A 23,537-nucleotide genomic window follows, 5' to 3' on the forward strand; every position below is an offset into this window, starting at 1 on the left:
TTGCTGAGCTATAATGAATGTTTGGCCACTTGTACAGCTTCTTCCCCTGGTGTCTGTTACTGTGGCATATCCGCGCTGTGTAGTGTGCATGCACAAGATGATATTAAGCTATGTCATGGCAAACGATTCCAAAACAATAAAAAGAGGGGAAACGGAAAGGTATTACCAACTTTGTCCTTCCCCTGGCATAGTGGTGAAAATGAGAGGGAGGGTGAGACACTGCGGATGAGAGAAGGAGATCATGGCAGTTTTAATAGAAGTGAGAGACCATAACGTTGATTTAAATATTATCCAGGTGACCACAGTAAGTCAAGGTCATAAAATTCTAATGTCAGGTTCGCCCTGGAAAGCGTTGGGGGTGGATTTTATGATCTGCAAATATAATGTGCTGCAGCAGTAAAGATGCGTTTAAAGGTGTGTGTGGAGGAGGGCTAATCCACATAGTAGAGACTGCAATGTGCAGGATCCAGCCGAGCCGCTGGGCTGCAAGCTGGAGCTGCCGCCTCCACCCGTGATAATGGAGCTGCATGGGAGCAGGAGATAAGAAAGATGGTGGATAAAAGGGACAGCGACCGCGACGGCTGCAGGAACAATAATAACAACAAGCATCGCGGTAAACACGTGGATAACTAAACATGCCGGGAAGACGTCTGCAGGAAGCAAGAGAAGGTAGGACTCAGATTTACGTAATATTTTCACGTCCTGTTTTGGAAACTATGCCACATCTGTCAGGGAAGCTGGCTTGACAGCTCCTGTGGCACGCATGGTGCATGCCTGCTCACGTCTATAAGTCACATGAAGTTGTTAATCAGCGTGCTGCTGATATTTGTTGTGTTTGCTGCTGGCTGAAATCAAAGTGTTGGTTGCTGATTATTTAGGCATTGTGTTCCTGGATACGCACTGTGACTGAATTTTCAAGTTTGCTCATTTTGGAACAGCTGATTTCATACTGCGCTGTGCTGGCACATATTGAATTAGAACAATGGCATATTAAAGCTGAGCCGGGCTTTTTTTTTTATGAGGGAACTAGTCAAGACATGCGTCTACAAACAATGTTGAGAAAGTAGCTTGGCTGTTGCTAAAAGACATGTGGAGTGTTTTATTGTGATGGTACTCGCCTTTTTTTCCTCTTTGTGCTGGATAGTGTTAATCCTCATTTGGCTTTTGCATGCACTGTCCTTTCCATGGATTTAACCCCTTTTTGCGCGAAGCTGAAGCGTGGTTTAGGTAGTTTCATGTTGTTGGGGTTGGCTTCCTGGCTCGGCAACAAGAAACTGCCTTGATTACGTCAGTTCGTCTTCATCAAGGGCACAATTTCCGCCGAATTACCCCCTATAGTCACCCAGGTCCCCGCAAATGGCATTGTAAATGAACTGAGCTGCAATACCTTGGGCAGAGACGTTTTCTTTCTTAGCTGTTATTTTGTGGTGGGCTGTAAAACCTTCTGAGGCTCTTAGAGGGAGAATAGGTTGTAAACAACATGGGGTAAAGTTTTAGACTGCGTTGTATTGCATCTGTCATCAGCTGTCTGCTTGGGTTCAGTGGCTTCAGCTGCTTCATGATGAGCTGAATGGATATATAGATGTCTCATATTTTACTCTGATTCCAAATCAAGCTAAGTGTAGAACAGAAAATTGATTTCCATGAGTTTATGTGAGCAGCGTTTCTTCTTGTGGCTGCTGATGCTGAACTGTCTGCTATGTTTTATTTTTCAATTAGCTTGAAGGTTTTTAAACCAAGAAGAAATCTAATATCAAAATATGTGACCGTATGATCTAAAACACTTGAAAGTGAGTGTTTTGCAAAAATGCCTGGTCAGACATCATTCAATTATAAATCACATTTGGCAAATTGAGGCCAATCTATTTTTGGGTGAAATCCACTAACGACCTTAACTCGTTTATGTCCTTCTTTAATTATTTGTCATATTCTTTGCTGAAAATATCAAGTGAAACTTTAATGCAGTTTATTTCTCGGCTCGTTAACGAAAAGGATAGTTATGTCAGCACATACTCCTCTATTTTCTATGTCCCTGGATTTATCCTCCATTAACCTCAGTATTAAATTATATTGTCCTCCAATAAAGCTCAAATATTTAACTAATTGATATAGCACATACGGGAAAATTGAACCATACCGCAAAATTATAGCATAGACACACTGACCACCTCACTGGCTTCAATTTATTTACAATGTTTTACCTTTAACAGTAATTCATTATTCATTTGGTAACCAACAATGGTGATGGATGTTTAAGGAGACGTGAAATGGAAGTAAGATCATTAGAGAAAATGGAAACGCTCTGTAAAAGCGTATCTAAAAGAAACATAATAACTTATTTATGCAATAGTCTGCTGCAGTGGCGCAGGCAGCATCTTTCCTGAGGGGGAGTCCAGTGTTTGTACTGGTCACTATTTCCCCTTGTTTTCTCAGCCCCCCTCCCTTTGGCGGTAGTGCAACTGGAAGAGACAGTCTGGAATCCAAAGTCACTTTCATTCAGCTCAGTGAAAGAGTGTCTCCCTTGGAATGCATCACTGACAAAGACTTTACAGCGCTGGAAACAGCCCCGAGAGCAGCACAGATTCACCCTAAAACCATATACACATAAAACAATTTATTTCACTTTATAGTAGCGCACAGGAACTGAAGCCTTTTACACTGCCACTTCTTTCGGAAAGCTCAACATGTTACTACTACTGGCATGATCAGACATGAACTAACTGCTCACGATTTATCTTCTTGTTTCTCTCTCCCCCTCTCTCTCTCTCTTTTTTTTATTTAAACATTAATACGATTTTTGTGGGATATAGAGAAAAAGAGCATTACGGGCTTTATTTGTAGATTTTTTTCAACTAAATTCAGAAGAAAATGGGTATTGACTCTCTTTCACTAGAAAATGTTTACATTTTTATTGTCATTTTGAGCATCGTTGGCAAAAAAATTTGAAGCCCAAATATGTGTTGTTATTTTTTTTTTTTTAATGACAACAAATTATTGGAAAGAATTCGTATCCCACGCTGACGGGTGTGGAATTAACAGTCAAAACTGAATAACGCAGTAAGGAGATTAAGGCTCAAACGGCGAAGAACAGACTCAAAGAGCTGTTTTTAAATTTAAGGAATTGTGATCATCATCTCACTGAAAATTACTCCGCCATTTTATCACAAAGAACTGTAAGACGGGGTTGGCAAATAGAGGCTGTGGCAATGCGGCAGGCCCGCTCCCTGTGATGACATCTACTCATCAACACTAGATCCTACAATTTGTTTATCTGAACACCATGTTGGTGTGATTGGTCTGAGTTTTGATGACGAAGGGTTTTGCCTTAGAGGGTTGATTTTTGAGTCAGTCTGGAGTGAGACTTCATATGATGAAGATGCGTGTTTGGGTTTTGTAGTCCAATCTGCAGCGGTTATTTCTGGAGAAGCACTACAGAGATCATTTCGTGGTCTTTCAGCTGATCACACACAACTACTCTTGGATTTGCGGTGCAGTCTGTTTAGCACATGGGTCTGTTATAAATATCCTCTGATATCCACTTTAATTTTCCATATGCAGAGATTAAACGCAGATAATGTGCTCCAAATGTTGAGCAGATAACCCACTAATTGGTTGAGCTGCACAGTGCGTGTTTGTGCGCGAGAGGAATGTCCCGTTTGATCTGGAGGTTCATGGGCAAATTTTCTGTGCTTATATGTTGTGACTGTGTCTTGGAGAAAATTAGGCTGCATGTAATATCACTATTGTGAGGAGATTAGATAACTTGCTCTCACCCTGTCATTACGCAGCAGCAGCAAATGTCACCGTGCGTGTCTAATAAAAGAGGAGCATGTTACAACCCATCTTTAATGGTTCGTTTTTCCTTCATCCGCCCTGCACTGACACATGCCCGTTATGCTGGTGGAAATAAACACAAACAAACTTCAGACCTCTTTGACAATGAAGATGGATTATCTTTAATCGTCCATCAAAGTTGTTTGTTTTTTCTAATATCATAGGCCCAAGGGTACAAATAGACTTATCTGCAGCCTGTCGAAATCTAAAATGCATACACTGATGCTCTGCCTTGAGCCAGAGTCGAAATTCGCTCATTCATTTCCATGCGGACCAATTCATTGCCTTAATTGAAGCTGTTTGGTCAATAGTTTTCTTTCCTCGCATTTCACCTTAAACGCTGCAGTAAGACGAGCCACACTTGAAAGTGGTCTGTGGCTATGAGATTAAAGTTGTGAGTGTTAGAACACTTGTTTCTGCCAGTAATGTCAAATTATTATGAAGCATCAGTGAGTGTGGTGCGTCGACGCGGATACACCCAAACTGTGACTCACTGTCAGGTTTTTGAACATCAGCGACCACTATTAACGGCTGAGGGCTGTAAACAAGTGGCCTGTATCCCAAACAAAAACAACTCTGTCTATTTTAGTGAAGATGTTAACAGGCGGCCATTAAAGGCCTATCTTTGAGCCATGATGCACCACTAAGTCTACCCAATGCGTATCTGTTCCGTTTTTATGAATGGAAATAGAATCATGTAGTAGATAAATGGCAGAGCCGGGCTTTATTGATGCGCACTGGCAACACAAGTTCCAATCTTTGTTTTTATCATCACTGATTAACTTACTTATTTATAGACATATGGCTAATTTTGCATTGCAGGTATAGGACATATGCATTAAATTGTAGGCTATATAAGATGATAACACACAATAGGTTTTGTGTTCAAGGAGAAGTCGCATGTCAAGCCTTCATAGATGAGATTTTGGACAAGAGCAAAAATAAATTTACTTCACTCGGCTGCTGACGAACATGCAATCCCGAGCCAGCTACTTCTTAGGATGTGTTCCCCTCTTTAATGTTCAGAGCATGTGCCATATCTTTGTCTAGGCTATCAGTCTAATCTGTATTTTCATATTGGCGATGCGGTACCGTCATGATAGTGACAATCTAGTACTTGTTTTGCCATATTAGGGTGTCTTAGGTCAAATGTGAAAGAAGTGAAAGTGTTAAGAGGCTGTAGGAAAAGGTTTATCAATGCAACAATGAACCTTTTTTTGTAAGCGTTGCTTTTAAATAGTTTTAAATACGATTGCAGTTGTGCCAGGACAGAAAGTGTGGAAAAAAGAAACGGCAACAAGAAAGGGATTATTTTAAGATGTTTTTTTATTATTATAGCACATTAAACATGGATAAACAAGCTGTAAAAAAGAGAAAAGAAAAGTTCAGTTCTCATTAATAAACATAGACAGACTGACACACACGCACACAAACTACACACACACACACACACACACACACACACAGAGGCGCACACGCCCAGAACAATATAAAGGATTTCACTGGATTACTGTGGACATGGACATAGACTATATAATGTATTTATATGACCATATGTTATTGTAATGAATGGCCACTGAGCACTCTTTCATTCAGCTTTAATGGCAGCGGTGGAATTAACGGACTTAGACCTTCAACCTGCAGAAAACACACAACTTTAAAGCGATCTGATCTGGGCTGAAGTAAACCTTGCAAACGGTTTTATATCTACTAACATGTGGCAGAACACTTGAGTCGCCACAGACTTGCGCACTCCGGGACACCGTTTGGCGTTATTCGGGTTAAGGTCTGGCGTCTGGCCTTTTAAATTTCATGGTTGAATCTGAACTCAGCAGCCATGACAAACATCGCACTTCCTAATTCGTGCACTGATTTCATTTTGTTTTACACCACCAAGCCCATCTATTGGATACCCCACCAGCTAATTCTACAAAGTGAGAAATTAATTTCACTGAGGTTTGAATTTAGTCGAGACAATTTCGTGACGTCATTTGAGCCTTGTAGTCTGGCGTTGACAAAGACAGGATTTGTTTTCAAATCCCAAGATTTCACTGTTGTATTTTCTTACAGATGCACTATGCATGCGCAATCATCACTTGTAACTCAGGATTTATTTTGAAATTTATCTTTTTTGGTCTCTGGTGAAACGGCCATTCCGCACTTGACAATTTATGGAACAGTGTGCGCCCACTGAGTTAATATAATGTGAGTGTGGTGTGTTCAGCTGCGCTATAATTTCACTTTTACGCATAACGACTATCAGATCTGTGCATTCATATATGCAGTTCCCTCCTCTTTCAGTTTATTTCTCCCATTTAAGATAAAATGTCAAGCAGCAATTACGAGCGCCATGGACTTTAACCCCAAATAAACAGGCCGTAGCACATAAAAGCCACAGAAACATTAATGCATACACATAACCTACACATTGGCAAAGATTAAAACTATATACAACAACTCGTCAGCATCACCGTTTTTCAAAATGCACAAATATGCTCCTGCACCAATGTCACATACATCACAGAAATATAACGTGTGCTGCTGCTTTTAGTGGGATTTACTAATGCATCTGCTGCGCCGTTGTCTGCCTTCTCCACTGCGCTTATGCATTAAACTTTCAGTATTTATGTTACAATTAGTCTAATTGTGCTCCCCATGACACTGGTGCCTTCTTCAGTTACTGCTGCTCCGTCGTATATTAGTATTGTGTTATTTGCCGTGTCGCTGGAAACCCTGCAGAAGAGTTCAGGGTTGTTTCACAGCCTACTAACTGACAGGTTGCACTAGTATATTGCAGGGCAAAACAATAAAGTCCTGCCATTAGATAAAACAGTAGGCCAATATTATCCCTGTCATGAGAGCTTCCATCTAGTTAGTCCTTTAACGAACCTTTTTACCTCCTCTCCTCTGCAGTCTATTTCCTGTCCTCGGCCTTTCCAGTCTGATATGAATTGTTTTACATGAATACAGTGGTGGTGGTTTTATGTTGAGCGAGGAACCCGGATGCAGTCTTATTAACGACACGTTTATGAACAATCAAATGGTCCTCGTTAAAATTTATTGATGGGCATAAAAACATGAACGGTCACTAGCTGAATATAGCCCACTGTAGTGGGCTGCTTGTCAAGAATCTGAATCCCCTCCTCTCCTATCTCCGCAGATCCCATTTAGGAAATGTTTGGTCTGTTGCGCCCTCGTTAAAACAGTGCTAACTTTATTGTTGTAGTATCCTGCATGCCGTATTTTGATTCCCCCTCTCTCGTCTGTGTCTGTGTGGCTGCCATGGAGGCTTCTCTGTCTGTTAAGAAATAAACAGCATTCCTCAGGAAGTTATAAACCATTCACTTTATCAAATGTGCTACTGCTCTGATTAAGATAAAACTCGTCAGCGATTCAATAAACACGTTAATGCTGTAATACTATTCCTCACAGGAACACTGGGCGACGGTAGAATTTGCCAGACAGAGATTGATTACACCATCAAATAGTGCCTCGCTCGGTTTTAGACGTAATGTGCGCAGGTCTGTTCTGCGACCAGAGAAAGACCCACTATCAGTGCTGCAACCGCACATTTTGTTCATAAAGAAACGCGGTTGATGAAGTTACCTTTAATACGTCCAAAAAGGAGCAAAAGAGCACATTCTTTAATCCGATTTATGTGCATTGGTGTCCCAGGATAAGTGGCGCATTGATCCACTGTACAGTTTTTGTGGGGGTAAATATAATCACGTGTCAGAGAGGCAGCCAATAGGAGCCGGGGAAGTGTTGAGAAATAATTACCTGCCTTGATTGTTCTATGGCTAGATAAAAAAAGTACACATACACTCCATATAATAATCGGATGCATGTAAAAGAGTCGGGGAAGCTTCGACATGTCGACCACGGGTCCCATAAGTAATTATTATGTGGACTCCTTGATCAACCATGAAAACGAGGATGTCCTTGCTGCAACTCGGTTTTCGGCGCCCGGTTCGCACACAGCCGGCCCTCGTCCGACGTCCCTAGTACCGGAGTGTGCTGACTATCCTTCCTGCAGCTTCGCACCCAAGGCACCCGTCTTCTCCACCTCCTGGGCCCCTGTACACTCCCAGTCATCAGTGGTTTACCATCCATACAGTCACCAACCTCACTTAGGCACAGACTCGAGGTATATGCGGTCATGGCTGGAGCCGATTTCAGGCGCCGTGCCTTTCCATGGCTATCCGGGGAACAGCAGGCATTATGGGCTGAAGCCGGACGCATTTCAGGAGCACAGAGCCGGCGAGTGCCTCGGTTCCAGCGGACGGACCTACACGGATTATCTGTACTGCTCATCCACTGACATGCGAGAAAAGACGCAGCAGAATATCCCCTCTCCCGAGTCGGAGATCCTGGCTCCAGGGAAACATAAAGACGAGAAGCCGGAGCTAGACCCGAGTAAGTTCAAGCTCCTACAGTCTTTTACAACCGATTTGGAGTTTTGTTTTGGGATTGTGTAAACCTGATTTTTGCTTAGAGGCATTTTAACGCCCTGCATAAAGTGAAATTATAAGATGTTTCATCCTCCCACAGCTGCTGTGCTCTGAATCGCCTCTGCTAGGGGAAAAGCTTTAGGAACTATAAAAGACAAACGCTACTAGGCTAATATTGGGGCTATAAAACCAGACGGGGTTGTAAACATGGATTCAAACCTGCATGAAGACGTTGAATTTGGAAGGATTTTACGTGATGTGAAAAACATGCAAGGTGTTTCTTTTGACATGAACGGCTTAATCCGACATATGAATCAGAATTCATCAGTAAATGCCTTATGGTGCATTTTTACGACCATAATTTGACCCCGTGCCATCACATACGGCACATCAAGCCCCATAAACTGCACTTTCAGCCCTGGATTTTTTTATGTAGGCCCATCGAGTGCACAAAAGCCACATTCTGGCTCTCTTTGATCCCCAGTGGTAAAATACACTATTCACCCACATAATAATGGGCAGATGATATGTATATAGTTGCTTATGAAATTTTGCTCTCCTCTCTGAGTCCAGAACAAATTCACGACTCTTGCAGCCAACTTGAGGAATGTAGGGACATACTTGAGGACTTTCACCACGGACCTGTAACGGCTTGAACTACGGGCCATTTTATGGGCCAATAAAGTGAATAAGCGCATTGAGTATTTTACGACGGTGTTACTCACAAGTTAAAGGGACAAGGAAGCAAATCAGTGCAGGCTTGGATCGTCTGAGGCTGTGGATCTTCACTCAAAATGTTTACTATCAGATTAGCTTTAACAGTAAACACCAAACCCGTGTATGACTTGACACTGGATTTAATTGTAGCATCACCCCCACGAGGCCAGAGAATTGCTGTAAACATTAAACCTGGAAGTAATTTGTCATTTGTTTCACTTTTTATATTGCCACTGTGTTGCCCTCTTTGCTACCCTGCCTTTATTACCATTATTGTTATGGTTTTTGTTTGCAGATAATCCTGTTGCAAATTGGATACATGCCCGCTCCACAAGGAAGAAGCGATGCCCTTACACAAAGTACCAGACTCTCGAACTGGAAAAGGAGTTTTTGTTCAATATGTACCTTACTAGAGACCGCCGATATGAGGTCGCAAGGGTCCTGAATCTGACCGAGAGGCAGGTCAAAATCTGGTTTCAGAACCGGCGGATGAAGATGAAGAAAATGAACAAAGAGAAGACCGACAGCAGCAAAGAACAATAATATGGACTGCAGTTAGAATACAACCATCATAACCACTAGACACATGGACAGCACAGTTGTACCAAAACACACGATGACCCCCCTCTTCTCCTATTCTTAATATTTATCACTTTGTTGGATTTTGTATTAACCTTAATTTTGAGGCTGTTTGATGCTGGTTATGTTATTTTACAATGCACAATTATGTGTCAGGCGTTAAAGGAAAAAAAAAAGAAAGAAAAACTTATATAAGGAGAAATTACATTCTGCTTCCACTTCGAAATATCTTTGTGTCTTTTTGTAAGAAAAATTATACAAGCGCAGTTTGGATACGTTAAAACTGTCCGAAGAAAGAGAATACTTGAATTCATTTGAATTTTCACAAACCCATAATTTATGATGTGAATGTTTTTTTTCTCCATGTTTACTTCCTTTGTACGTTATTGTGCAGGTGTAGTATTTTGTACAGAAACAGAACATCTGCGATCGGACTCGTCTGTCTTGTATTTTTGTGATAGTTGTTGTATTTGTGCATCATTTTTTGTTTTTGAACTGTAGTTACAAGTTTAATTATAGAGTGTAGATATAGACTTCTGCAAATATAAATATAATCACTAAGTGCTTGTATTCTGTATTTATTGTGACTTCAAACTGCACATGCTTGATCAGTACTACACGGCTACACAGAGGGCCAAGCACACAGAATCTCAATCAGTATCAGCTCCAGATATGGTTAATTTAAATCCTGCAGGAAAGTTGAGTTACCAAATCATTATTGTATTCGCGTAGTCACAGATTCCAAATAACTGAATGTTTTTTGGAATAATTATGCCTCCACTATTCTTCGTCCAACATGTTTTGGTCGACGCGCGCTCCTCCAAGTCCAGCTAAGGCCTAAAACGAGCTCTGCCACTGCAAAGCCTGGCGAAGTCGACAACCTAACGATGCCAGCGCGGCTAAGACCTTAGCAAGAGAGGGTTGATTTAATTTAATGTAGCACTGATGTAAGCTTGACTCTTAATTAGCCTTCTTCTCAGTCAACGACGTATATTTTACAGCCATATTTATGCTAAGGCATGGTATCCGTTTACACATCAAACAAATACACAAATACCAGCGTTTTCCTAATAGGGAAAATACATTCCTCTGAAAACATTAAAGCATCAGTTCTGCGGTGGAAAATTCTCCGCTGTTGCGTTGACACTTTTACTAATATGGTGCAGCTGCAGCAGTAGCATTTAGTTCAATTTAAACTATACACAGAACATTATTAAACGTGAATATGTATTTATTTCGACATTTATTTAATAGACTAGATCAGTGTCCTATACATGCTGAAGGCCTCTGAAAATATTAGTGCAGATGCCACATTTCCAACAACGTGCCCTCGTTTGGAAATATTTCTAAATAAATTGCCCCCTGAACAAGCTTGGAGTTTTATACTTTTCACCAGGTCCAGAGGCAATCAGAAAATCCGAGTCTGAATCTGAGCAGCTGAGTTTTAAGTGAGAGACAATTTCCCATGTCTCGCATTTGTTTCCTGGGATAGGTCTAAATTGCCTTTTTGTGGTGGCAAACAATACGGACAGGATGCAGTAATTTCAAAGCCCAATCCAGCGCATTTCCGCTCGACTCGGACAAAAATGCCAGTTTTACAGCCCTGTTGGAGCTCGGCTGTTTGTCTCAAATGCAGACGAACAAAGCAAACTCGACTAACTGGCTAGACGTCTGGGCTAAATTACTTTATGGTTTTAATGGATGGTGGTGGTGGACTCGTTCAAAGGAGAGTCATGCGCACTGTTCAGGGGACTTTTGCCTGATGGGCCATCCGCGGCCCCCCTGCACTTCATCACATGAGTGGTCTATTAGCCTACAATTAGAAGGGAAAAAGTCAATAGTTATTATTCATAAATGTGAGTGCTGCAGAACACTGTTAGCTCTTATATAAGAGCAGGTATAGCGGCCATGACAGGAAAAGACGGAGCACACCTATCATTTGAAGCCTGGTGTAAAACAGCAGAGACTGGGGACATGTAGTTACACATGCGGTGGTCAACAGTTGCTTTATTCATGGAAAAAGAGCAGAAATGAGCAAGGTTTGGACAAACGACTATAGACCCGGTCTGTCCACACCACAGCTGTTTCTGATTGGTGGATTCTTGCAGGTTTAGGGACCCATCTGAACACTAGATGACGCTGTTGGTCCACGGTTTGAGCAGGGTCTGTGTGTCGAGGAGCTTTTTTTTCTCTTTCTTTTTTTTTTTTTTTACAGCTTTGTGGCTTGGCTGAAGAATGAAGAGTAACCTATCGATGACAAAATGACAGATATGGTCACCCACCGCATTTTGTGTAATAGGCCACAGAGCAGCGGTCCAGAATGCCGCGAGCTGGTTGTTGTGTCGGCACAGGATGTGTTTATACACACCATTTTGATGTTTTCATTTATGATTAATTATATATTTTTTCTAATTAATATTCTCTGCTCGCTTCTGTCTTTTCACGTGCTTTTTTTTTTTTTTTACTGCAGTTGTTGGTTTAAATTACTTATCAGCTGTGGGTGAATTTATGAGTTAAATGGGAAGTTGTGCAGTTTTGTTTTTTGTTTTAATTGCGACCCGTTGTTTACCCATTTAAAATCAGATAATTAAACTCAGACAGGTTCTAGTTTTAGAACAAAAGGCATCAATAGCTACATTCAGGCACGGAATTATATGTCTGTATTTTTATAGCCTGTTTTCTTTTCTTCTTTTACTTTTCATTGCGTTAAGTCAGAGGAAAGAGAAACTCCTATAATTAAAATACTTCCGTGAAAAAACAAACCAACCACACAAAGGTTAATTAATGAAGAAGCAGGAGCCATATTTAAACACAGATACTACTTTATTACCGGTCAGGTCATAAAAAATTACATCAGCAGCATCACATCAGCAACAATAAGAACAACAGCAACATTATCAACTTAAAAAACACAATCCTATATCATACAACAAGACAACATAAAAATAATAATAATAATGACAATAATAATGACATCTGTATCGCCACTGTATAGTTTATTTTATTTATGTTTTTATTTTATTTTTTAAAGAAAGAAAGAGCTACCTGCTCATTTGTATCTATAATATGTGACGGTGTGCGCGAGCAGTATACGTCCCCAAGAAGGGCGCAACAATGATTGGCAATCTGCATATTTATAGAGTGTGAAAGGTCTATAAATTCGCCCAGTGCGCCTTTCATATTTTACGATGATGTGTATAAAACGTCAGTAACCCCACAAAAACCACACTGGCATATTTGGAGAGAGAGAGAGGGAGAGGGAGAGGCAGACCATACAAGTATTGAGCTGGGAATTGTCCGCGCGCTGATTGTAGCTAAACATCCCAATGTAAAATTTTATGAACTCCTCCACGTAGGGAGATTTACTGCTCATCCTCGTCGGTTTTACGGGGTCAGTAAGTGGCACCTATTCATAGGTCGTGTTTATATTTGCGCGTGCCTGTGTTTTACAGCTCACGGTGCAAGTGTGTCGCTCTTTACTCGATTACACCGAGGAGGAGGATGTTTTGCCTCAAACTTACACACTATTTCACCTGAATGTCACAGCTCCAGCGTTGTCTGCTTTTAGTATTTTTACTCTTGTTTTATGCCACATATTTGGTCTTCATGAACTCTCAAATGCTGTTGACCTAGTGGAGGCAATAAAAGGTCACCGCCTTTCTAGATATTAGTGCGTAACCTTCAATAGGGCCTGAGAGAGCAAACACCAACTCCAACTGTAACATCTTTATCCGTCTAGAAGGCGGAAAGCCTCTCTGCTTTACACACCTCATAAGCCCCATGCAAAGACAACAAGCTGAACTATAAATTCAGACTATTGTGGAAATGCATCACGTCTCTTGGTCTTTATATTTTGGCCGTTTCACAGGTGCGTGGATCAGCTTCATAACAAAGACTTTTGTGATAAATATAACATTGATCACATTTAAAGCCTCTTGGGTTGTTGGTTATGATTAGTGCAGCTCCTCTCAAGGTGGATATACGTAAGGCCCACGTCTGACCGGTCGCAGAAAGATGAAGGGGTGGGGGGAGGTTGGAGGAGGGTGGGGGGCGCCCGTGGTGGGGGTGGTTGGGTGGGAAGCTAAAAAGAAAAAAGGAAAAAGAAAGAAAAGAGCAGCGCCTGTGACTGTGCCGGTCGAGCAAGCCAGCTTTAAGCTTAGCTAACGCACATCCAAAGCACATGCCATGAGCCGGGTTTGAGCCCGCAAAACCTGGAAAAAAACACTCACGCCTGCGAGAGAAATCCGATGAGAGGAACGGCTCAGAGAGAGTGAGCTGCCGTAGATTGTCCAAAGGGGCAGCGTTTCTCCTAGTTCCGGTTTGTCTGCCTGTGTGCGCTGTGCGAGTTGGGACCCTAAACAAAAGGCTGCCATCATCCTAAAGGAGATATTCAACTGCGAGAGAGCCCGTCTGCTTGATGCTAACTAAACATGAGCTCCTATTTTGTTAACCCTCTTTTTTCTAAGTACAAAGGCGGCGAGTCACTGGAGCCAACTTACTACGACTGCAGGTTTCCACAAAGCGTTGCCCGCAGCCACACGCTGGTTTACGGACCCGGAGCAGCCGCACCGGGCTTTCAGCACCCGTCCCATCATGTGCAGGACTTTTTCCACCACGGGACCACGGGGATCTCCAACCCCGGATACCAGCAAAACCCCTGCGCTTTGGCTTGCCACGGAGACGCAACGAAATTTTATGGATATGAAGCCCTTCCGAGGCAAACGCTTTATGGTACCCAGCAAGACGCAAGCCTAGCGCAATACCCAGACTGTAAATCGTCGAGCAGCTCTAACCCCGGAGAAGGACAAGGCCACTTAAATCAAAACTCCTCTCCCAGTCTTATGTTTCCTTGGATGAGACCCCACGGTCAGAACCATACAATTATTTCCTATTCTTTCTGTGTTACTCGGTGCGCGCGCGTGTGTGCGTCAGCGTGTCTGCCCGTGTGTTTGTGTGCATGTGTGCTAAATATGCTTGAGTATATATGAGTGTGTGTATGTGTGAGTGTGTGTGTGTGTGAGAGAGAGAGAAAACTATAAAACGAAATAAGTCAGGGAACATGATGGGGCACATACAACCTGTATTGCAGGCTGTTGTTGCTCTGCAGCACATGTCCATACAGGGCTGAACGCTGCTTTCTAAAGTGCCCTTAAAACACTGAATTGCTGATGAGAGCTCATGACACCAGCTCTTTGAAGTCAATTATCGTTCACATAAGATATTTCACAAACTCTAAACGCACCAGGGGGGAGGATGAATAAGTCATAGTGTAAAATATGATAGCACCACACACACCAGTAAGCATGCAGAGTGACAGGAGGGCTAGCTCAGACACAACATACCCCCGATTATCCAGAATCCGGGTTTTAGGGGTTTGGGGGTAATTTGACCCACAGGCCCAGTGTGGCTCAGACTCATAGAGCCATAACCATAAGGGCTTTGTAGATATTACCTCTTCCATTCATGGATCATCCTGTTCAGGCTATCAGGCTACATTAACTCCACACAGGTGTAAGCGTCAGTTTTATCTACACAGAGAGATATTTATCATGAGCCTGTCCCCATCTGTTGTTACAGTGGAGTTTTACTCCATCTCTCTCTTTTCATACTTTTTCCTCCCTCCTTATTTTTTTCCTACCATGTGTGTGACAATGTGTGTGTGTATGTGGGTCTGAAAATCTCAATCAGGCTTTTATAGGCCCTGTTGGTATAGGAAAACCCTACACATTTCTGTCAACAAGCTAAAATTAAAATTAAAATAGAATATGTGAGTTTTGTTTGCAGGAATTGGGCATCAATCAGCATATGGGCATCTACTATGATGGCAGTATGAATTCATAATTGATATTCATACTTTAAAAAAAAAAACAGAGTCTCCTCATACTCACCCAGTAACTCTTTAGTGAAGCGGGTGTAAAAGTTGCATCAGACAGCTGATCACTCCAGCTGACAGGACTGTAAATGACACAAACATATGAGTGTAAATTATAATTACCTGGAGGACTATTATTTTGAAATTCCACACTCTGTATTTGGCACATGTGTGGCCTGATAGATATTACTGCTGATGGAAAGTCTGGTGTGTACACCACTTACACCTTAAATTAAGGCACTTTCCCCGCTCTCCATGTGTGAATGTGAACCAAGCAGCTGAACGATAAGTGTGGAAAACAAGTAGATTCTGAATTAAATGTAAGTCATCTGCATGTTTTAATGGGGGGCCGTGGTCAGTCCATCCAGCTAACATCTGGCTTTATTTCATTCAAGCCCCAGGAAGACGGAATGGGAGGCAAACCTACAGTCGCTACCAAACTCTTGAACTGGAGAAGGAGTTTCTCTTCAACCCTTACCTGACCCGCAAGAGAAGGATCGAAGTGTCCCACGCCCTGAGCCTCACCGAGCGGCAGGTGAAGATTTGGTTTCAAAACAGGAGGATGAAGTGGAAAAAAGAGAACAACAAAGACAAGTTTCCGGGTCAGAGAGGAGAGGCTGAAGCCGAGGCCGAGGAAGAGGGCAACGAGGACGGTGAAGGGGAAGAGGGTGAAGAGAAAGAAGCGGAAGAGAAAGAAGAGAGCAAGGAGTGATTTTATGGTCCTTTTTATGGTTATATGGCTGAAAAAGAGAAAAAAAGAGAGGTCCCATAAACAGACGAAGAGTCACAAGGAGGCAGAGAGCGTCAACTTTATGACCACCCTTTTATTTTGTCAAGGGGGGAACAGGAATCCCACCAATATTGCTGTCATAGATAGACTAAAATTCTCCCTTCTCACGATTATAACATGATCCGCATTGCCATTTGGATTCTTCAGTAGAAGCTACACACGTCTGTAGCACATTTTCTTTGGTAGGACTGTCGCCCTTGCGAGAAAAAAAAACACGTAAAAGGGGGCTAAATTAAAACGCATGTTAGATGGAAAATGGCTTAGCTATTTTTTACAAATTTGCTTTTAATAATAACTGTATCAAAAGCATAGCCAAATAAGATCAAAGATGACCAACGCCGACCTGTGTTGTAAATAGATTATAGCCTACATTAAAAAAAGAACTTCATTTCAGAGTAACCTTTGCGAAATTGTAAGTGAAATGTAGGCCTATAACTTAGTATTAAGTGTTCAAACATCATCGCTGCAGTTACATTGGCCATCAGCCCATGTATAAACCACCAAGTTTTATTATTCTAATTGTTACTGTTACTGTTTTACTTGTTTTCATGTGAATGGCCTAGACAAAGATAGCCATTAGCTCCTCAGACATCTTTTTCTAGGATTACCAGGGAAATGCAATCGTTTGAAATCCTTTGATGCTACCTAAACCTGGGGAAATTGCAATAGAGATTTCTGAATATAGAGATTTCATATGGTTTTAATTTTAAAGTGTTCTATATCAACCTTATATTATTAAGTTATGTATGTAGCATTTACCCAATATACAATATACACTTGTTGAAGACAATTTGTGAGTCTTGGGAAGACAATTAGCTCAAAGCCAAGCAAACAATTTTGAGATTGTACCACGGCACTACCTAAACTCAGAGCCTTGCCTTTGCAGAATTTCTATTCCATACTTATGGCATCGCTCTGAAATGATTGCAAGCTATTTCCCCAACAACTAAAACTGCCTATAACGCACATGTACTGTGTATGATGATACCTGCTACAATTACAACGATTTTAAAGTAAGGGAATTTTTATTTTAATGTGCTGGTGATATAGCGTAGTTGTTTTGCACTGAATATAATCTTTATGTACGTCTTGTTATATATTGATGTTAACAGTATGCTCGTTTCCTGGTGTTTCTCCTGTGAAAGACGGAATTTGTGTGTCCCCGCTATTGTTGATGTAAAATCACAAATAAACAAGATGGCTCACAATCATTTCGCTTTATTATTTTTATTTTATTGATATTACAGCCTCGGTTACTGAACGTGTTGCCTCCTCCACCCGCCCACCCACACACATAAAAAGATGAGACGCATACATACGTGGACTGAAAAGCTAAGTCACAGTCCAACGTAATATGTAGTCAACTCATTTATTTTATTGTTTTGCCACTTCACTGCCTTTCTCTTTAACAAGTTATAAACTTTCAGACGCCGCAGAAACGCTCAGAGCTCACTCGAAGCCCTCTGTTTTCGGGAACGCTTCCAGAGGTAATTTAGTTCGAATAATCAGAGCAATTCAATGAGGGAATGGCGAAGCATGCAACAATGTTGATGTTTTGATGATGCTTTGATTTTCAGCCCATATGGGCTCAAATCATCCGCTGGCGGCAGGAGGAGGGAGGGGGCTCCAGTATATTCAATCACCTCTTGTGTAAAGTTTGTCTAATTTAAAGTTTGCAACTTATTCGATTAAGAAGAAAAAAAACCCGCCAGACCTGCATTTCCAGACGTATCCTTTTACCTTTTAAGGAAAGTCTGTGAAATCCCATTCACAGCAGGGATACTCCCAAAAGCATGAGTCGTGTTTGATTCATCCTCTTAATAAGAAACTTCGTCTCTTCAGGGAGGACACGAAGCTTTTCTTAATGAATTTCGAGATGAATGATGGCTGTTTGATGTGAGATTAACAAACATCTGTTTATGTGTTATCGCGTGATGTTAATAATCAGACTAAATAATGCCAAAGCATGAGGGAGGCTTTATTCTGTCTATACCATGCAAGGTGTTGGTGTCCAGACGATTCGAGTGAGAGGCCAAGTGCAGGTAACACCTTGTGCTTCCTCCTCTCCAGCTGCTGCTGACTTTATGATGGCCGTTTACACTCAGCTGATATGAGCACGCACCATAAAATGTGAGGATGCAGACATTTACGCAGCCTAAACAGCACAATATGTCTCCAAATACACATCAGTGCAGTGTTGTTACAGTTGGTAAAATACCACTTCTGACTCCTTTATAGCCTTTTAATAGAAATTTGAACCCTCTTTTTCAAAACATGTAATTTGACCTCTTCCTCTTCCACCTACTGCTTAAAGCAGAATTTCACCGAAACAGCCTCTTTGGCTGTGGCTTTAATTCTGAAGGCCAAAATACACTTCCCCTTGCTTTTCCTACACCGTTGCTTTACGTTTTAATTCTGTTAAAATACGACATTAAAATCTAATCTCTGGGCTATTTTTCAGCTAATTAACAGTGTCGTCTCCTCGTGTAGTTGTTTCAGTCTCATGCATCTAAATTATTCAGTGCTCCCCGTGCGTCTGGTCTGTCTGCTTCTGGTCCACTCAGTCATATTATTGTAGTGTTGGCTGCTATTATAAGAAGCTGAACTGATCCATACAATGTGTGCATGGGGTGCAAATACGTGACATATGAGCATTAAAGACTGTTGGACTGCTGTTCAGATATCAGGCCTTTATTGAAATTTAATCCAGTCTTCATTTATTTATATATTTATTATTTAAAGGCAGAGTGTGGAATCTGGGAAAATGAAGCCCTAAATAATCATGCAAATTTGGGGAGATAGGAAAAAAGAAAGGAGCAGATATTAGTGTATATGTACATATTTCTATATTTTATTTTATTTATCATTTGTGTTTTTCCTGTAAAACTGTCTCGTATAGACAAACACAACATTTATTGTGTTTGGTTAAAACTTCATTGTGTTCTCTAACGAATGAAATCGAATCGAAAGTGTGCAGTGTCACAGGCTTTATGGTTGAATTTATTTGTGACAACTGTAGAATATGCAGCTCTTTAAAAAAAGAACTCACTATTTATTCTTAATGGGAGAAAATTATAAACCAAAATATAAGTTGTTACCACAAACACACACAGGACTTTAGTTGTTGTTTTTAGTGTTTCCACACCTTGTGTATATATTTTTTTCCTAGGTGAAGCAACGTTGTGTCAGGGCGCAGGCTTTTCATTTGGGTGTTTATTTCTCTATTTGCCTGTAGTCTTTAGAAAATTCCGGATGTGTCCCCAAGTCACAGCTATTCTGCAGTGCGGATGGGCCCTTTGTGTGTGTGTACTTTTACCACAGGGTTGACATTACCAATAAAGTTTAGTGTACCTGTTGTAAACTTTATTGGCGGTGTAAAGGCACGGCTCGGATGGGTCTGCATCCTTTGTGTGTGTGTGTCTCGAGGCTCAGTGTGGAGATCACGGCCTGAAGGACAAGATGCACCGCTCATCCGAGTATGTAAGTCATATTTCTTTGATTATTTATTTCATTCGTTACTGAGACAAGGATACATGTCTTTGATTTTTCTCAAATAGAAAGCGCCAGGCCTTGCGCTGTGGGATTTACGAGACGCAACCTTCGCGTTAGGCTCAAATTCAGTGATTTTTCCTCTTCTGTTCACTTTCTCCTTAATACTCTTATTCTCTTATTTTTCCAACATATATTTCGATGCTGTACATTTGCTGAAAGTGCAGAAATCCGCACATAAACAAGTGCTCGCCTCGTGTTTTTCATATTTCCAAGATGTTAAATTTATGTCCGTGTTTTTTCAAAAGACGTAATTTCTTCCTTCTTTTTGTCTAAAACCTAATATCTGGTTTAACGTCTGATCCAGATTTACAATGCATGTTGACTCCTCGTCCTAAGGTTTGGTAGCAGATGTGGTGTGAGTGTCCTCTGCAGGCTCAGACTCCACCTTACCTGCCTTTCCTGTTTTTTCATGGTACCTTGAAGCCAGTGGGTTAAATCTGGCATCATTTGAATCTCTTGTTCTGCTCGCACCTGGAGCTTGTATCTGGCGCTGAATGTGTGAAGCAAAACAACCTGACATCTGATTACTGTCATGTAATCCATCCTGGGAGTCAGGCACTCAGACAGAGGCCCTAATATGGAAGTATATATAGTTTAGCCTAATTGAAGTTTAATGAGACACCTCTCTCTATCTCTGTATCTTTTCCTGTCTCTCCCCACCCTCCCGCTCTTTCTCACTCACATACTTTTATTTCCCGTTGGCTTGGCTACATGATGGCATACAGCTTGTCCACCAAGGCAACTGTCATCATTTTTTTTTGACGCACGTTTAATTTGTGACATATGGGAAATTTCAGCATCGTGCCTCCATATCGTTTGGCCATTTTTAGGTTTGGGAAATCGAAAAAAAGAAAGAGAAAGATGGGTGCAAACATTCCTGGTTGTTAAAGGGAGAAATTTACAGCTGAGTAATAAAAGTTTACGACTGAATCCTCTCAGCGATTGGCTGCAGCGAGCCACGTGGCACACGCTCTATGAACATGAACTTTATGCTGTTGTCTATTCTCTGGTCCTTCCCTTGTATCAGCAGCAGACTAAGCTGGGGCGTAGAAACGCCTTTTTTTCTTTACTCTAATATAAAAACACTACACTGTCATTCTGGCGCTGCTTCGTGTGATATTCATCCGATCTCCGACTTCCTGACAGAGGGATCTTCGGGACAGTCGCCGCCTCTACCAACCGCCGCCTGCGTCTATCCCCCCCCCCCGGAGGCAATAAAGCCGCGACTGGGTAGGGAAAAGCAGCAAGCAAGCAAGCCTGCGAGAAAAGAGACTTTCCCCGGCAAACAGACTCCCTGCCTCCACGAGCTCCTTCTTGCCGGGGATGCGAGGAGAGCCGGGAAGCACACGGGAGAGATGTGCGCGCTGTGTTGATATTTCCCACTTGCCATCGTGACCCCTCAGCTGCTGTGCTGGACAACAGACAGACTGCAAAAACTACGGAGAGCCTGCTGGGGTAAGATTACACATTCTCTTCGGCTCGCTCACTGTGTTTGTGTGTTGTGTTTTGGCATCCGGCCGCTGATTTCTGGCTGGAAATGATGAATGATGCAGAGGCGTGAGCTTGTGAGATCATGAGAAGGTGGAAGCGCCTGCTTTGTGTAGTTGTGACCTGACCTGTAGCCTGGGAAGCTGCTGTTGCCCAGAACGACTGCCATTGCAATGTACCTGAGAGGCTGCTGTAGCAGGATCTGCGTGCTGGGAGAGATCTTAGAGATGCTGTGCCAGTCTGTGGCCATAAATTGCCCTCTGATAGTAAACTTTCTCATCACTCATAGGCCCTTGTGACCAGTCAGTGACAAACTGCGTGCAGAGCTGCCTGATGTGCTCTAATTATGCCCTGTTCCATTGCTTGTTGTCACTTGTTATATCCGGTCTGTGCCAAGAACCTGAACGAGATCTATATGCAGCTTCACGCACGCGCATGCATGTCACACAAATACACACAGACACACACACACACAGGCTGGAGTATGTACACATTGACACAGATAGACAGCTCTCTGCAGTGCCCCCTAGCGACCAGGGGCCATAGCATGTGGAGGTGGGCGGGTGTTGAGGCTTGTTGTTTATGGCCGCTGTGTTTCGGCGGCGGTTCACTGCGGATGTCAGCTGACCCGGCTGATACACTCCCGCCAGCAAATGAATGGCGCACACGAGCTCACAAACACGAGTGTTGTGTCTGAGTGTGTGATTTTCTTGTAATCACTCTGGAAGGAAGGAGGAGTGAGGGATTTGTCTGCCTCATTGTGTTGTTCTGATGTAATGAGATGCAGTGATGTGTGGGCCCGTGAGTTCTCGCGCTCTGTGACATAATCACTGACGACATTGTGAGAAGTTATCACGTCATTTTATTTACATCATTAGCAAAAAAAAGCATCACACATGTCCTCGTGATCACAGAATAAAAGCTCTAATAACAACAGACATTTAACAGTACAACTGCGCTCAGCTTGTGAACCACATGTGTATAAACGGTGCCAGATAGACGTGTTCAAACACACGTCAGTAGGTGGGTGTCATTGCATCACTGACAAAATGAAATGAATGCAGGCAATTTAAAAATAGCTACAGCACGTGAAACAGCAAATAGCTCTCTCTCTCTCTCTCTCTCTCTCTCTCTCTCTCTGTGTGTGTGTGTGTGTGTGTGTGTGTGTGTGTGTGTGTGTGTGTGTGTGTGTGTGTGCAATAAAAATGGTATACAGCATTTGCCCGCATTGTATCTCGACAAACAAAGTAGTGTATTGGAAGTTGGAAATGGTTGTTTTTTATCAGAGCTCAGTTTCGTGTTTTATTGTTTTGTGCAGAGACAAAAATATCGTTTGTGTTGTGTAAAGTGGTTTCATGTGTCTCTGTTCCCTGCTGAAGCTCAGCAGTCCTGCCTCTCACTCTAGTAAAACTATTGGCACAGCCTCATTGTGGAAGCCTTTAAAGTCTTAAACCTACTGTTACACACGTTGTTTGCTTTTCCCTTATGAAACATTGTTGTTGCAATGGATCGTGTCCGCTGCTGCCCAGTATCATGCCTGCAGGGAGAGAGAGAGGGAGAGACAGAGGGAGAGGGAGAAAGAGAGAGAGAGTCCTTTAATGCATGCCATTTGGGTTGTTAGGTAAATCTTGGTTTAAAATAAGAGGGGAAAACCACAGTCTATTGTTTTGCCCTGCAGTGTTTTAGAAAGCACAGATAGGTTAACATAAAACTCCATGAAGTCATGAATCTGTCCGCATCACCACATTTAGAACCTCACTTACAAATCCCGACAGGACCAAAATTTTGCCTACTAATGGTCATAATTTATGATGTGTGGATCAACATGCGCTCATTGGGCAACAGCTCTCTGAGTGCTTAACGAGCATAAAGTCGAACACTTCCGGACATTAATTGGGCTGGCCAGCGATGGTAAAGTGCTTATAGAGGGCTTTACATTGTTAGTATGTGAATTACTCCTTATTAGTAAGGTTTGAAGCGGGGGAGAGGAAAAAGCATCAGGGGCTGACCAGACGCTGCCTCCCTCGCTGTGTTTTTAATCATGGCCGATAATGTAGAAATTTTACAGGTCCCATATAACTAATACTGAAAAATGTTGTGGTGTTGGATATTGATGCACATCTACAGGCATGCAGAAGAGAGGCGATGTAGATTCATGGAGGTGGATGGGCCCTGTTGTGCTGCAGGGGGAGAAGGCTGTTAAAGTCAGGCCTTCAGCAGAGAAACTAATTGAAGCGTGAATTTAAATCTGACC

The 23,537-nt window shown here is 42.1% G+C and overlaps 2 protein-coding genes and 1 long non-coding RNA gene across 3 annotated transcripts; all 3 read left to right on the forward strand.

The window, feature by feature from the left end:
* Positions 1-532: 532 nt before the first annotated feature.
* Positions 533-21,065, forward strand: LOC146984681 (uncharacterized). Its single transcript, XR_015036164.1, has 2 exons — positions 533-669; positions 20,942-21,065. It is a non-coding gene; the product is annotated as an uncharacterized LOC146984681 (long non-coding RNA).
* On the forward strand, positions 7,571-10,142 carry hoxc9a (homeobox C9a). The gene is made up of 2 exons (XM_085782081.1): positions 7,571-8,250; positions 9,298-10,142. Exons 1-2 carry the CDS (start codon positions 7,707-7,709, stop codon positions 9,543-9,545), a joined length of 792 nt encoding a protein of 263 aa, XP_085638207.1. The 5' UTR covers positions 7,571-7,706; the 3' UTR covers positions 9,546-10,142.
* On the forward strand, positions 13,665-17,454 carry hoxc8a (homeobox C8a). The gene is made up of 2 exons (XM_085782083.1): positions 13,665-14,447; positions 15,849-17,454. Exons 1-2 carry the CDS (start codon positions 14,012-14,014, stop codon positions 16,163-16,165), a joined length of 753 nt encoding a protein of 250 aa, XP_085638209.1. The 5' UTR covers positions 13,665-14,011; the 3' UTR covers positions 16,166-17,454.
* Positions 21,066-23,537: the final 2,472 nt, after the last annotated feature.

The sequence above is a fragment of the Trachurus japonicus genome, chromosome 7 (genome assembly GCF_045865225.1).
Source record: "Trachurus japonicus isolate A0001 chromosome 7, Traja_1.0".
In the NCBI taxonomy this organism is placed as follows: domain Eukaryota; kingdom Metazoa; phylum Chordata; class Actinopteri; order Carangiformes; family Carangidae; genus Trachurus; species Trachurus japonicus.

Bases quoted from the DNA above. Each gene is read 5' to 3' on its own strand.
- hoxc9a (XM_085782081.1), top strand. From the start codon at position 7,707: ATGTCGACCACGGGTCCCATAAGTAATTATTATGTGGACTCCTTGATC. The intron at 8,251-9,297 runs GTAAGTTCAAGC...TTTTGTTTGCAG, and splicing joins GAAGCCGGAGCTAGACCCGA to ATAATCCTGTTGCAAATTGG.
- hoxc8a (XM_085782083.1), top strand. From the start codon at position 14,012: ATGAGCTCCTATTTTGTTAACCCTCTTTTTTCTAAGTACAAAGGCGGC. The intron at 14,448-15,848 runs GTCAGAACCATA...ATTTCATTCAAG, and splicing joins TCCTTGGATGAGACCCCACG to CCCCAGGAAGACGGAATGGG.